Source organism: Thunnus albacares, chromosome 6 (assembly GCF_914725855.1).
Source record: "Thunnus albacares chromosome 6, fThuAlb1.1, whole genome shotgun sequence".
Taxonomy (NCBI): Eukaryota; Metazoa; Chordata; class Actinopteri; order Scombriformes; family Scombridae; genus Thunnus; species Thunnus albacares.
In genome coordinates, this window is record NC_058111.1 from 9578251 (window position 1) to 9594136 (window position 15886).

At 40.8% G+C, this 15886-nt stretch overlaps 1 protein-coding gene and 1 long non-coding RNA gene across 3 annotated transcripts; one reads left to right on the forward strand and one right to left on the reverse strand.

The window, feature by feature from the left end:
- Positions 1–1000, forward strand: LOC122984140. The gene is made up of 4 exons (XR_006403839.1): positions 1–310; positions 393–489; positions 616–670; positions 915–1000. It is a non-coding gene; the product is annotated as an uncharacterized LOC122984140 (long non-coding RNA).
- A 79-nt stretch (positions 1001–1079) lies between these two features.
- urb1 (URB1 ribosome biogenesis homolog) lies at positions 1080–15238 on the reverse strand. 2 transcript variants are annotated; one of them, XM_044354469.1, is made up of 39 exons: positions 14989–15238; positions 14715–14854; positions 14381–14532; positions 14142–14271; positions 13952–14048; positions 13791–13876; positions 13590–13715; positions 13357–13487; positions 13075–13270; positions 12841–12978; positions 12555–12728; positions 12326–12458; positions 12096–12218; positions 11899–12011; positions 11663–11782; positions 11298–11414; positions 11039–11177; positions 10796–10954; positions 10365–10564; positions 10047–10265; positions 9778–9963; positions 8809–9646; positions 8479–8683; positions 8214–8400; positions 8077–8135; positions 7787–7974; positions 7576–7686; positions 7429–7492; positions 7176–7344; positions 6961–7063; positions 6707–6867; positions 6484–6595; positions 6143–6249; positions 5786–5929; positions 5500–5609; positions 5182–5388; positions 4382–4623; positions 2991–3569; positions 1080–1434 (listed from the first exon to the last, which is right to left on the reverse strand). In XM_044354469.1, exons 1-39 carry the CDS (start codon positions 15113–15115, stop codon positions 1244–1246), a joined length of 6783 nt encoding a protein of 2260 aa, XP_044210404.1. In that variant the 5' UTR covers positions 15116–15238; the 3' UTR covers positions 1080–1243. The 2 variants fall into 2 exon arrangements, with proteins under 2 accessions (XP_044210404.1, XP_044210403.1); XM_044354468.1 differs by having other exon boundaries at positions 12096–12221.
- Between the last annotated feature and the right edge of the window lie 648 nt (positions 15239–15886).

The following is a 15886-nucleotide window of genomic DNA, read 5'->3' on the forward strand; positions in this document are numbered from 1 at the left end:
ACAGTCAGGAATAACAACTGGAGCTGAGCAGACAAATATACATGTGGGCTGAAGGAACCGGAGGAATTTTTCTCTAGGTTTACTGAAATTTATGACCAACTTTGATGTGATTTTGTTTTTCATTATGGTTAAATGAAAATCATCTTTTTCTACCAAACTTTTGGTATGAGAAAGCATTTTTTTCTCTTCCAAATTGAGATGATGGCTGTAATGGAGAACTCCACCAGCGCTCTTCCCTATGAATGGGAGTACTATTATGATTATCTTGATCCTGTGATTGTGGATGAGAGCAAGCTGAAATACAACAAATGTAAGTTTATAGCCTTTATAGAATTTTTTGTATGTTTCTTCTTGTGTTACATGATAACATCAAATTTCCTCTCCCCTTCCAGACTCAATTGTTATTATATTTTGGATTATTCTGGCTGCTTTTGTGGGATTCCTCTTTCTCAGTTTGAATCTAATGTCTCGCAGTGGGAACTTGACAAGGTAAGTGCGATGCATCAGCTTTAAAAGCCTCCCTGTCCTAGATTTATTAATCAAATACTAAAATATATACATACTAAGTAATGCTATAGCTTTAAAGTTTTTACATTCTTTTTATCATTATTGCAGGAGTCACAGAACCAAAATCAGAGGTCGACTCAGAACATCCACCGCTTGATCTACTGTGAGGCTGAATCTGAATGAGAGCACTTTTTTTACATATGTAAATGCAAATGTTAAAAATTGAGGTGATGGATTGGTTTTGAAATTCAAAACTAGAATGATGAAAATGCAACTGTGGAGATGTCGGGGGGGAAATGAGAGCCAATAATTCTGCTTCCATTTCACTGAAAATCTATAAAGTGCAAGTCTGCCTTTACTATGAAACAGAGTGTTATGTAACCATTATCTTGTGCTTTTACCAACAGTGTGTGTACATGTGGACCTTGGCCTCAATAATAAGGGGACAAGGATAGAACTCAGGTACATTATCGGCTTCATTGATATGGCAGTTTTACTGCTTTTAATCCAATTTCTTGAATTTAGACAACACCTTTTGTTCCCTAAAACTCACAAAAATTACACACACTTAATAACAGATTTGTAAATCAACATTTTATAACGGTTTTACAAATGTTTACAAAATATCTTCAGCAGTTTTACAAGAAACAAACATGGCAGCGAAATGAAAGAATACAAGCTTTCTTGTATGGAAGTCTATTTAAAAGAACACAGCAGTGTTCGGATGTCAGATTTATTAACTCTTCATGGTGATGATGTCGTTACAGATGGCTCTGATGGCTGTGTCGGTCGGTGATGATTTGGATCCTCTCTGTCTCTTACACTTGGCTCTGGTCACCAAACTGACATGAAATAGGAACAGTTCTGCTGATTTGGCTCCGCTCCACAACTCATGGATGTACAACGACAACAGAAATAGTCCAGCTTCTGGAAAGGAGAAAACAAGAGGTTTCATTTATTCACACATTTACAACTAATTACAAACGAGCCATTTAGAGAAGTGTGCATTTTTTTGTTGAAGGACACTCCCGTTGAAAATATTGGTCGACAAATGATTTAATCTGTATTGGATTGATATTTGGTTATAAAATGTGTTTTTAAAGCTGCCTGTGATGTAACCTCTGATTTAGCTTCCCAAATGACAGAAAAATATGTCTACTCATGGTTTTTTGTGTTTCTTTACAGTTTTAGTTAGTATGCACTGTACTGCATGTGTTAAAGGGTTTTGATAAATCAAGATGAACGTTAATTTATCTTCACCAAGTGGACATATCTGAATGTCACAAGTACATATCAAAGTCATGTATTTCCTTCTTGCCTGAGGGCAGGTTTAGAGTCTGTATGGCCTTTTGACTGATGCTTAATATTCCAAATATGGCATATATACAGTATATATATTTATCTTCTAGTAATGTAAAAATGCAAATACACTGACTGTATTGTTTTACAGGAGCATGACCTCAGTAACACTGATGTGAACTACAATAAATGTGGCGAAACCTAACAACGTCTTTATTCACCTTCACAGTACACTGCTGAACTGACCAAAGTAAATGTTTAATGTTATTTTAATAAACAGATGAAAAAGTTTACCTGCAGCTAAAATGAAGCTTCAGCAGTCTGAGTTGGACGAACTCAGTGGAAATCTTCTACAGTTACAGTATTTTTGGTACAAAATTCCCTCTTTGTGTTTCTATCCCTCTGCAAGCAAACACTGTCTGCTGAAGCACAAAGAGGGAATTTAACACTCAGGGTACTGTAACTTTTGGAAAAGTTCCCCCCTTGATTTGATTAATACACACTACTAAAGCCTCATTTGAACTTCTGTTAACTTTAGAAATGAACTTTTACACCGACTGTAGATTTTGTCCCCCATCACTTACATTGGAAGCTCATTAAGATCTCCGGTATGAACAGGAGAAGTGATGCAAAAACTGTTTAAATGTTTATATGGGCACCTGACTGTTGTTTTTAAGACAGACTTGAACCTATCCTTTAATAAATGTATGCAATATTTACCACCAGCCTGGAGGTATGGAGTTGAAAAGTACAGTACAAGTACAGTGTTGTTAATGATATGGTAATGTTTGAGGTATTATAGGGCTACAACAACTTACATTATAGACTTATCTGCCAATTATTATCTTAATTCATCGTTTAGTTAATAAAAACCATCAAAAAACTGTGAAAAATATCCATTGCACTATCCTAAAACACAAGGTGACTTCATCAAATGTCTTGTTTTGTATAACAAACAGTCCAAATCTAACTCACATTACGTAAGACCAAAAAAACAGCAGCAAATTCTCACATTTGAGAACCTAGAACTCTCGAATGTTTGGTGGTTTTGCTTGAAAAAACATCTTAAACGATTAATCAAATCAATTATCAAAATAGTTGCCATCTGTCATCTGTCACGCAATGTGTTTTCTTGTTACTAGGAGACACAAACAGTATTTGTCAATAAGGTGGCAGGGTCTTACCATATTTAGACTGATCATGTGTGACTTGTGGCAGGCAAGCAGAGACAACTGTCTGATGTATGTCTGGAAGTTGGCCTTGGCTCTCTAGTAATTGCATCATAATGTTGGTAAACAGCTGGAAGGTTTCTACTCTTGCTGAAATGGTGGAGTAACACTGATCTTCAAAGGCCTGGTGGTAGAGTCGCAGCAGGTCTGCTTTCAGGCCGGGATCCAGTAACGCAACATTCACAATTTCTCTGTGTTTTACCACAGCCTTTTCGACCCAGCGCAAGAAGTTTTTTGTTCTTTCCTCATCATACGAATCCTCTACCAAGCACCTCAGGGACCATTTGGTGAGCAGGTGCGCTGTATCACCAGCCAACCGACTGGAATCCGCTTCGTCTCTTGGCTGAGCTGGCTGGGGTTCAGTGAGGGGAAACGCAGGCTCCCAGTGGACGAAGATGCTGCTGAGGTAAAATTTACACTCTGTCAGGAGACTCTCTTCTTGTTTCTCCGTCTCAGTGTCCTCTGCCAGGTTCTCCTTTCTTACGCGGGCCTGGGAAAAGGGGCCTTTACCTCGGGCCTTATCCTTCCCCGTCCCTGAGGAGCGAGATGAACAAAACTATGTTTATCCCATTAAAAATAAAAGGAATGATTTAGATTCTGTGAAAAAGAACAAAGCTCTAAATTCTCCACTGTTTTTAAAGGCAAAACTATGACAGTCCAGCGTGTAATGTGGTTACACGCAACAATGTGATACTTTATAAGCCTTGTGAAGAGTTTTCTATTCATTTCCCTGCAGAGAGGAGGAGACGGGGTCAGCACGAGAGCAGCAATCCCAGAGGAGTTATTGACTGGAGCTGGTACTGTTGATGTGGTACAAGACTGTAGGTTATGAAACCCTAATACTGAATATTAATCAGAATTTCTGGGAATGTATGTTTTTAGGCTCGGTGTTTTTTTTTTTACTTTCAAATGCTGAGATGCCTCATAGCATCAACAAAGCAGAATTAAACAGCCTGGAATTAATTGCAACAAAGGCTGTTTGGCCACAAACCAGTCAAATTAAACCAAAAATGATATATTAGAAACATTGTTTTCCATTCTCTGGTATGTACAATCTTTTGTTAGTAATTATGTCATTATCAAAGCCATGCAAAATCTGTTTGAGCAAACATCAGGAACATAAATAAACATGTCCATGTTGGTCAATTTCAACTTGTGATAGCCATTTCTATTTTTGATGATGCCTTTTGTTTAAGTTTGGAGTTTTTGTGCTCTTTGGTTTTTATCAAAAGGCTTCATTCAACCTTTTATGACCCACCACTGCAGCAGTGTTAATAATATTCATGAACTCCTTTTGTATTAGGTGTTTCCATTATTTTGTTGAAAGTACACTTAACAGAACTTACCCAGCAATTCCTTCACTTTGTGCTTTTCAGACAAGGCTTGTATCTGGGTAAGGAGAGCTGTGTTGTGGGACAGGGAGGCCCAGCAGCGGAGCAGAGTGAGGGCTTCGGTACAGGAGAGAGGCTGTGGGTGGAGTGTGAGCCAGTCAGCCTGTTTGTTTACATTGAGAGCTGTCCCACGATGCTTCAGTACAGAGCAAAGAGTGTGCAGAAACCGGTTGAGCTGAGCGGCCTTCACAACCGACCTGACGGGAACAGATCAAACAAACATTGACATCCTTGACCAAAGGACGGTTTGCATTTATTATGTGTGGTGTTGGCTGACATCTCAACTTTTGTCAGCGGTTCACCTTTCGACTATAAGTTCTGGGTCAAACACCTGAACAATCATTTGAAACACAAGTTAAAAGAGCATTTCAACATTGTGCTCCCACAACATTGTCGAATGACCGCAATCTATGCAGCGGAGCCAGGACATTACTGGCTACTGGCAGCACTCAAGACATTCAGGTGTGTTATGCTTGTAGCAGCTTGTGGGCTACAGATGTCTGGAGCCCTCGTTTCTTTCTACCTCCACAACCACAGATTTTTTTTTCATTTTTAAAGCTTGTAGACTTCAGCCCCAACTGACACTGTCTCAAATGGCATCTGATTTTGTGTAACTCCCTCTGGAGCCACAAAAGGCTTTACATAACTTTTTCCACATATGCAGCGGTACTAACCAAAACAAGACTTTAACGTTACAAAATCGGAAAAGTTCTGCATTATATCTTCACTGTGATGAATGTATCTAGACCCTTTACCTGAGGTGTCTACTGATAGCTGATGCCACACACAGGAATTCACTGATGAGTGGCAGTGGCAGACACTTCACTGAGCTCTGAGGTTTCTCCTCTGTAGATGAGGAGGTTTTGGTTCCATCTATGTTCTTCTCCTTCTGCCCGAGGTTAGTAAACCACAGCGTATGGAGCAGATCTATGATGGCACTTAGCAGATGTTGGTCTAGATTCCTGAGGAGGACAGTAAGTACAGACTTCAGTAGAGAATATGAATGAACACACTATTGTAGTAATATGAATGAAAATATCGATATTAAAAATGGACCTTACTCTAATACTCACCTTTTTTCAACCAGCTGTATTATCCAGGTTAGAAGCCCACAGCTCTTGGTGAGGTTGTACGCTGCTTTGGTCACACGGGCGGCCTGACACAACACCCTGATGATCTGTGCCTAGTGGAGATGCATGTGAAATTATATACATTAGACATAATGTATATGATGAATTATATAAATTAGACATAACTTATTTTCTTCTGGTTTGTTTTGTTAAATTCCTTTCTTCACAGAGTCAGTCTCTGTAATCTTGCTAATGTGTTGCATCACTACGATTCCCCCCCAGTGTGTACCTGTGAGTGCTCATCACACAGAGGGCTGCTGCTGAAGCCTAAAAGGCTCTGAAAGATGCCTTGTTGGTTGCATAATTCATAGCAGTGTCCATCGCTTAGCCCTTCCTCCAGCACATTCAGGATCCACTCACGTTCCATCTTGTGCTGCAGAACAAAGATAATGTCAGTCTTAAAAAAAAAAAAAAAACTGAGCTGAGCAACACATACAGATGAAGGTTGAATCTTATTGACACAAGCAGAGTTTGTTTGTACAGTCATTTATTTGTCCAGGGTAAAAGTCACCAATCATGATAACTTGCAGAACAGTTTGTTTTGTTTTTTTTTTTTTTTTTAAATCGGTTTCCCTCAGCACTTTACCTCCAAGTCAAAGCCATAAAAGAGCTTGAAGAACTCGGGAACTCTTCTGAAGTCCAAACTCTGATGGGACAGCAGAAACCTGTTTAACACCACATACATGTGGTCCTCTGGGAAATAAGGAAGAACAAGGGAAAAGGTCAAAGATCCAGAGGGCAAAGTTGACTACTTCAGCAGTCAAGAGCATAATGTACTGTATATAGAGATGCAACAAATACATACAAAAAGTTTATTTATCTGGACAAGTTTTAAACAAGCCTTAAACAAATATCCTTATGCAAACACCACTGGCAAAATCATGCTGGTCAGGGACTAACTTCAGGGAGGTTTTCAGAGTTACACACCAGGTTTGAGCATCTGCTGAGCCACTTTGGTGATATAAGTGGTCAAAACAAATGGGAGTCTTTGATTCTGCTGTCGAATCCCATTCTTCATAGTGTCCATCAAGTACTGCAGCTGTTTGTAAAAAAAAAAAAACAAGCACATCAAACAAGCTCAGTGTTTTTGGAGGGGATTTACACACAGATAGTAGTTAAATACTCACAGACCACCTCCCAGACAATTTACCTGTTTCTTCTCTCTGAATCGAGCACCCTCCAGGTGTTGGTAGAAGCAGCTCAGCACGTGGTACGCTGCCGCTCTCACCTTTGGGTCATAGCTACTTAGAGCCATTACAGTTACTCCAAAGGCATGGATGGATACAAACTTGAGGCAGTCAATCACACACTCTGTCACAGAGAGGACAAAAAAATGCAACAGATATGAGCACTGATGATCTAAACGGATTTGGAGGAATGACAACAGCAATGAAATATGCTCACCTGGTCCCAGGATGTTGCTGAACAGAGGTAAAAGGAAACAGGGATCATATAAAGTACCATGGTCCTTCACTTCATTTTTATTGTATAGCAGCTCCTTCTCATCCTATGAGAGAATGAAATTTGAATATCCACAGGTCAAACAGTTCAGATATCTCATACTCTATGCATAAAACTGGAATTATCTTATAAAAAGTAACATGCATTAAAATGCCAACCTGCGGGATGATTCTGCGTTGTTGGGGAAAGTGTGCGATAGTTTGGAGCATTCGGTCAGTATTCAGCAGGGCCAGCAGGTCGTCTGAGCTCGCCTGCTTCCACAGAGAAGCTCCCAGGCTTTTCCTGGTCTTGTGGTGCTCCACAGCTGCTGGGCCCCACAAGATGGATCTGCAGTTGAAAACCCACATTGAGTGTTTGCAACAGACAGGAGGATTTGTTGGATATACGACATAGAAAATTAATGTAACTTACTGGAATTTCAGAAGACTGACGTTGTTTCTCTCATACTCCTGGAGAAGTAGTAATAGTTTCTGATCTGTAAAACAAAACAAGATGTAAGAGAAAAAAAGGACAACAAACACACAAAAAACATAAAAATACTTAGATTTACTGTTTTACCTGAAGTACTAAGTGTAGCTCCATATGCTCCCAAAAGAACTACAAAGTGATTGATGTTGCAGACTGTTGGGCATTTCTTAACCAGGCAGAGAAGGAGGGACACTAACGCTTCTGAAATTACAACAAAATAAGTGTGTTTGTGTCCAATATTAATATAAACAATTGATGAATAAGGCTTTTTTTTGCCAGTTCCATACGATTCCCTATGTACCTTTAGCTTTACACCTGTCAGGCTCGTCATCAGAGTCCAACATGGTGGGCAGGAACAATGAATGGCTGCTTGCCATCATATGAAGGGTGGATAAAGGTATCAGATCCTTCTGGATTTCGCTGTCACCGTGCATCACTTCCAACAGGTTTTTCAAGGTGATCAGGAAGTGGTGATCTCTGTACCTATATCTATAGTAGAAGATCATCATTTCAGGTTATTTATTTCAAAAGAAATCTAATGTGACGCTCTCGATAAACATTTAGCAGAAAGAACTCAGACAAACATCTTACTTCAGTCCGTTCTTCACAAAACTGTTCCATTCAGATGCAGTGATGTCATCAGATGATGTCTGCGCAATAAAGATAAATTATGAAATGAACGAAGCAAAAACAAAAATATGCTGTATGTGTAAGGAAAATGGACCTACTAGGAGTCTCTGGAGTCTTTCCAGGATGCTCTGCTCCTGTGCTGATGGGGAAGTAGCTTGATCTTTGGTGTGACTGTAAGAAGCGATAAGACACTTGAGGGCAGCAGTGGTGACAGATCTCCTCCAGGTTTCCTGCTCTTCTGGGCAATCAGCCAACTTCTCAGTGATGACATCTACTAGTTGCCATCTGGAAGAGAAAACAATTTATTTAGCCAATCATCCCTGACACCGATAATTTACTTTTAGTATTTGAGTTAAATATAACCTTTCAAAACTGTCCACTTTTTGAAGAGCGTCGGGAAGATCATTGATCAAATCCCTGATGTCCTTGATGTTTGCAGAGAGTTTGATCAGACTGGCTAGTATTTCAACAGACTGAGCTCCAGAGTCTTCTGCCAGGTTTCCGAGAACCAGCTGGATCAATTTGGCCAGCAGCCCTTGCTTCAAGGCCTTTAAAATGTCTTTTTGCACTACAAAAACACAACAATTGAACATTTTTTAATAGAAGTGGTAATGAGAGAAAACAACAACAACATGATTCATGTCGCTGCTGCCACATGCTTCTAGACAATAGAGAACTTGTTTTATTACAAACCATCTTTGGGCCTGGCAGGATCCTCTCTACTTGCCACATGTAGGTATGTGTTGATCAGTGGAAGAAAGGTTTCTGCCTGGTCTGAGAGCTTCTCCATGTTTGCTGGTTCTTGACACCACACCTCAAAGCAGAGTCGGTGTGTGGAACAGTTCTGCAGCAGCACAGAGCTGATGGCCTGAGTGTCTGGGAGAGGATGCTGGAGACAATGCAGCAGCACATCAGTGTGAATGAGCTTGGCACTGCCTGGCTCACTGGACAGAGTCTGGAGCAGGAAGGCTTCCAGCACAGGGCTGGAGCAGGACAGCAGCAGGGTGCCCAGGCCATGGAGGTGTGCCTGTGACAGAGAGATGCCATGGTCGTGGGATGAGTTAGCTTTAGACTCTGTGAGAATCTGCAGCGCTGCGTGACCGTAGATACTGAGCTCAGCTTTCGTGCCCTCACTGCCAGGAGAAATGAGGCTCTCCTTGGGGAGGAGTAGCAACTTGGAGACCACCTCTCTCAAATTAGAGGACTCCATGAAGCTGTGCAGAGACAGCAGGGCCTGGAAAGGTCTGGACTGTTTCTTTGCGGCCTGGGAACTCTTCTCCATCAGTTCCTTAAGCACAGCTTTTTCAACCGCTCCCATGTAGGTAGAGAGAAGCTCTAAGTGACCCAGATCACGGAGAGTAGGGGCACTGGTCTTTAGCAGGGCCAGAATGTCATCACCCAACTGAGCACAAAGATGCTTTAGCCTGACAGGGTTCAGCGTGTGGGGAGGCAAAGTTGCCAGCTCAAGAGCCAGATACCACTGTTCCAAACATGGATGCTTGAAGATGGAGCCAAGTGCAGAAATAAGGACCTAAACAGAGAGGGTGTCATATTAGCATCAGTAGTTCTAAAATAGTAGAATTAAACTTGATATCATTGGTCATAACAAAAAAAAACCCTCCATCAAATAAAAGTCATTGTAAAAGCTGAACTTTTTGTAACCTGATCTTTGCTGGCCTCCACTGTGGATGACTGGTTGATTTCCAGGAAGAGGTCTGATCCTTCTTGGGAGTTCTCTGCTGCTGGCTCAGAGTCTGTGGTTACCTGGAAGCCTATTAGCTTGGTTACCAAATCTTGGAGTATTCCCATCAAGGTCTTCAAAAGGGCAGTTCCTGTGTCTTTGGAGAACTGTGTAGAAAAAGAATATGATGTTGTAGATATGTGAGACTTAGTGATTCTTACAGAGTAGTGAGTTTGTTTAGTGTTCTTACTGTGCCGAAGTTTTCCAGTGTTGATTTGATGTAGAGTAAGATCTGTTTGACTGCTAGTGGAAATTCTGCTATCGACATGGAAGCTAGAGTTTCCTCTACATTCTTCCTGAAGCTGTCGTCAAGCGAACTGCTCAGTCCTTTGCTATATGCATCTTTCATCAGTGCAGTGAAGGAAGTAGGGGCTAGCAATTCCTTTGACTGGCATTCAGATGACTTGAACTGAAAAAAAAAGAAGAGATGTTATTTTATATGAAATAAACAAAAATGAGTGCATCACTATTTCAGTTAAACTGTGTCATAGAGCCACCGAAAACTGACCAGTTCCTCCCGGCTCTGCTGTGGGACCCATTTGGAATAATATTGATGAAGGTGTATGATGGAGGGATGAGGAGAAACAGACTGTTCGGAGGACAGAAGCTCTTTATCATACTGCAGCAGAGCCAGACAGAGGGGGAGAGGCTCTCTCTGACAGTGCAGCACATCTGAAAGCACTGCATGCAAGTATTCATACACGACCCCTGAGGGAAGAAAGACAGATTAACCTTACAACATACCACACAATCAGTTCTGATGTATCTATTTATAAAAAGATCCATGGAGAGAGGACAACAAAGGTTGCTAAGGAGGCAAACTGCTGAGAAAAAACACTTTTAGGAAAGAGAAACCACTTTTTAAGAACAAAGAACAGGCTTTATTCACAGAAAAAACTTGCACTGCATTTGTTCCATGTGAGGTAAGATGTGCTTTACCCTTGTCTGCTGGAAGTTTGTTTCGGGCCTCCAGAGCAGCAGGTACCACCACACTGAAGGGGAAGGTCTGAATGATGAGGTCTTCACTCAGAGATGGCCCGAACTCCTCCATCTCACCTTCATTACCCTCCATAATGACATCCAGCATGTCTAGGACATCTAGAAGACATTGTCCCATTAGAAAAGAAGTGTAACACAACGACTGTAAGAAACCAACTTTAATTTCCATCTTTAAATGCTCACCATCTATGTGCGAGACAGGAATACTGGCAGCATCTCCCTCCTGGCTACTCAGGTTAGCTTGCAGATAAGCTGCTTCCTGGACCAGACTGGCAACCTTATCTGTGTATGTGTAGGAATTGCACACCAATTTCACCAACACCTAGAGTGAAAGACCAAAGAACTTGTCATCAATTTGAACTACTGGGGCATGATTCAAATTTTGTCATAAGAAATACAGTATAACAGTAATTTAATCAATATGTTACGTAGATGGGCTCACCCTCTCCAAGAACTGGATGACGGTCTCTTGTTGGTTTGGCTCTACTCGAGCCAACTGGTCAAGCCAGAGCTCAAGTTCAGTCCAGGTGTACTCAAACACACCACTGTCTTTAAGCACCTGAAGAAAACACAAAATAGTTGGTAATTTCTTTGAGCGTTCCCACGGTACTTTTGGTAATGTGCAGCGAATGAACTGCCTCCTGATGTAGTTGAAGTACTGTTAAAGTCATAAATCCTCTAGAAATGGAGCTGTGTCCACAGATGTTATGATAAATGTAAATTCCACCAAGCTATCTTGGATTGTTGGCAGGCTGAAAAGAAATGCACACTGAGAGAGAGAGTAAAAGAAAATGAAATGTCCGTTACTTTTAGAACCAGCATCCGTGTGGAGGTTTTCAGGTGGCTGCTGCTGCTGCTGACAAACATCTTGAGAAGCAGGTAAAGTACTGACTTCTCTCCTGATGATGATTCGGTATCTGCAACATCCTGAGAAAGAAAAGCACGACAATAGAAAACTATGAAAACAATGCCAAGTACAACAAAAGACCCTCAAAGCATTGAAAATAACAGTAAAAACATAAAAAACGAAGTAACTTCTTCACCTGTATGCGGAACCAGGAGAACTTGCTTGCAGGCAGATCTAAGGCCAACTGTAGAATCTGGTACTGCAAAACTGGAGGAACTTCTTCCCTCATTCCTTTCTCCGACACAATCCCTTGAGAGGTTAAAGAAAATGAACTCTGAAGCACCAAACTCAAAATGTACAACTTATATATCAACTGATTAAAAAGAACTTTACCTTTGAAGAGCTTGCTGAAGTCAAATTTACACTGGCTAACCAGATGTGGCACTACTTTCTGGTAAAGACATATGACCTGGAGAATCAGAGCCTTCAGCAGGATGACCTCAGCTGTCTCAGCAACTGCTGAACATAAAATACGTGAGTCAGTCAATTAATATTTACTGGTTGTCTCCTTTGTTTTACAGGGCTAATAAGAATAAATACACATGTATGGTAACCATTATTACCAGGGTCTTCATTTTTAGCATCCGTCTGTTCAGCACTCCCTTCATTTTTGGTTGTTTTTCCTTCGCCCTCTGTCTTTTCCTTCTTGGTTAGTGACTGCCACTTTGCAACGATGCTCGTCATATCAGGCAAAATCTGGTCCAGAGCACAAAAAGAGGAGACTTGAGTTGTGGAAATCCAAAGTGAAAATTGAATTTGTTGGTATTAAGACAGCAGCATTCCTGAACTTACCTTGCTTAGTGTCTCTCTGTACTGCTGCACCAAGTCCTCCATCATGTCAAGAGTGTATACATCTGAGTTGTGCCACTCAGATTTATCCAAAAGGTACTCCATATTCTTATTGGCTTTTTTCAAGATGAAATTCATCATGGACAGAGTTGTGAGCTGCACTGCTGTGTTGGCAAGCTGTCAGACACAAGAGAAGACATTCTGAAAAGCCAAGTACTGTACATGCTCAGTGTTTATTGATTCTGCAGCTACCGCGCAAATAATTATTTTATGAGGCTCAGTCACTTACACTGAGGCCTTGTGTGAAGAAAGTCTTGTTACAGACCGGAGGAAGAGATATCACCATAATCATGGAGAGCAGGCGAGGGAGAGGGACGACCTCACAAGCTTGAAACACTGTGGAAATCTCTGGCTGGGCCTCATAGATCTGATATAAAAATGTGAAGAGGACCATTATTTTCCTTTAAAAATAGACAAACAAGATAGATGTCTCAAGATAAACAACTATACCAGCGATCATTACCTTTTTAAGCAACTTGACATTGTCCTGCCAAGCACTTTTGAGGCGGGGGGTGTATGAATACTGGGTCTCCTTGAAGTATCTGGACAGAATGTCAGGACTAGCTTTCAGCACGTTCACCACCAACTCCGCCACCAGTTCATCTTCTGTTGCTTGTTTCAGCCCCACCAGGAACTGAAGCAAGACAATGTTGCCAGCTCTGTCAAAAAAGTAATATCCTACAATCAGTATGAGGGGTTTCCAGAGAAGTGCAAGGTAAACTTGATATCCCTATAGATTACTTACCTGCCGGCTGTGCCAAAGCTGACATCATGAAAGCTGATACCGTGCTTACGAGAGCAACACAGGTCAAGAAGGAAACTGTGAACAAGTTCCCGTACAACTGGTATCCCAGCATGCTCCGAGTCCTCCGCCGTCTTACGAAAAACAAACATAATTTAGACCCGCTGGCACAAGAGCAAAGATGGGTGACAGAGCCTTTGTTTCAACAGACATAAGACATAAAAAGAAAAACTTACTCCGTTATCGTTGGCGGTTGCATCCACGATCCCGTTCCATTTATACAAAGACGCTATGTTGGCTAACACAGCAGGTGTGAAAAAACGCACTTTCTGTGTTTTACTAATGGCCTTGTTTAATACAACCTGCAGCAAGACAATAAATACAATTAGAAAATCATAAAACAAATGGAAAGTGTGAACAGATGAGCACACACTTACTCTGGTCTTCATTGTGGACAAAATCAGATTAACGATGGACATCCTGTCCTCCTTCAGCCCCGTATTCAATATCTCTGGCAGAAGCTCTGTCACAAAAGATTAATATGTCATCGACACATCCAAAATACGTTAAATTGTGTAAATCCATATCTAATTATCACCTTTGACTTCTAATATTTGTCCAACTGTGGCGTTGTCTCCAGACACCAGAAAGGAAAGCACAAACTGGATGAAAGCCATGCGGACGTCAGGTCTTCCCTGGAAAAGGTGTGGAGAAGAAATGTCATAATGTCTTTACAGTACTTAAAAACTCTAATACACTCGAAAAATTAAACAGGTACTTAATCTCACCTTCTTATCCTTTCTTTTTGCGAGTCCAGACAGAGCTTTATTAATGTGGATGTGACTAAAGACCTCTCTGGCAGCCTCTGGACCCTGAGACACCAGGGCTGACAGGAGACTGAGGCACTGACGGACAAACCTGCGCACAAGCGAGAACACAATAAGAGGCACACATGCATCAGGCAACATTTAAATTGTGCTTATGAAGGAAATCTGAGGTCCATTTGCTGAGCTCAAATTACACCAACCTGTGATTTTCTGAGTGGAAAGATCCCTGTAGTAGTTTCATGTAGCTAGAAACAGTCTTTTTCACAATGGCGTTGCCGACCATGTTGAAGTGGGACAGGTCACTGGCTGTCCTTAGAAGGATCATCTCCAGACTCTCAAAAATCAGCATCATCTGAATAAAAGGTAAGATTAGATGAGATCTTTACTTGAAAGGGGAGGGGGGTCAGACTAAGTCATCATATCTAAAAAGGACCAACTACAACATCACAATCAGAGGAAGAGAAGACATTTAAGACAGTTACAGACAAAAATTTTACATTTTCAAGTTCTCCCAAGAAAATCAATTCAATTTACCTCGCTCTCCATTTGCTTTTCTCCTTCCAGCAATTTGAATATTTCTGCACACTCCATAGAGATTTTAATATATCCTTCAACCACATCATACAGGTCAGAGGATGGCAGCTTCTTAGCGTTTGATATGAATGTATGAAGTCCTGCAGGTGATAAGAGATCAAAATGAACCGAGGCAGGAGGGGGAAAGATAAACGACTTGATAAATTATTAATATAACTTTGTATCACTTCTGTGAGATGTGAGTGACACCACTAAACTGTACTTATACACTCACCCTTCATGGCTGTAGTGGGCTCCTTTAGCATGGCTTTAAAAACAGTCCCATTGAACTCCGAAGCTTTTTCTTTTTTGACCGGCGTGTTTGACTCCGCCGAGTCTTCACTGCGGCGCTTTTTAGCCATTTTTATCTGAATGACAAACAGATATAAGTGACTAAGTTAGTTATTTATTTTTTTACTCCCCTGCCATAAAGTGAACCCGCTGTGGTGACCCACGTTGCGGTGTAAACAGAAAGCTGTCCAATATAATTGTTATCCGGTTGGAAACATCGACTGCTGTACTTTTGTTCCGCATCTTCTGGTGATTTCTACCGGAACTTTATATTCATGCTGCATCTTTTATGTCCATCCTCAATAACTAAAGCTGCACAACTGCTACATAACTGACAATTGGAGCAATACCTCTTCAATAAGGACTTGCTTCTTTTTATAATGCATATTTGGGCTTAAAGACCAATTGGAAAACTATTCTCTTGAGATATGAGAGAAAGGCAGTAGGCCTATATCCTCGTAAAATCCTAATAAAGATGCTGGTATGTGGCAGAAATGCAGGTAAATAGTTAATAATAATAAGTGGGTGCATTCAATTTATATTTAAGCCTAATTACATTTAATTTCATTTATCATTCATGATAAATCTGCTTGTTGCCCCTTTTATAAAAGTTATACAATAAAATAGTGAATTTGAAAGCTCTGTTGTTGAAAGGTGCTATGAAAAAAGTTGCCTTGCTTTAAGAATGTTATCCTGACATATTGTAGCATTAGCATTAAGTTTGATAAGCTGGCCAGCAACAGGTCAACCGCCTCCTAAGGGCCTGATGGTGGCCTAAAGCAGGCAAGAGCAAAGAAAGCAAGGAAGAGGAGAAGAAAAAAGAAGAAAACAAGCAAACAAAC

Bases quoted from the DNA above. Each gene is read 5' to 3' on its own strand.
- urb1 (XM_044354468.1), bottom strand. From the start codon at position 15,115: ATGGCTAAAAAGCGCCGCAGTGAAGACTCGGCGGAGTCAAACACGCCG. The intron at 11,178-11,297 runs GTGAGCCCATCT...CTTTCACTCTAG, and splicing joins TCATCCAGTTCTTGGAGAGG to GTGTTGGTGAAATTGGTGTG. The intron at 7,975-8,076 runs GTAAGATGTTTG...CTTCTACTATAG, and splicing joins TTTGTGAAGAACGGACTGAA to ATATAGGTACAGAGATCACC.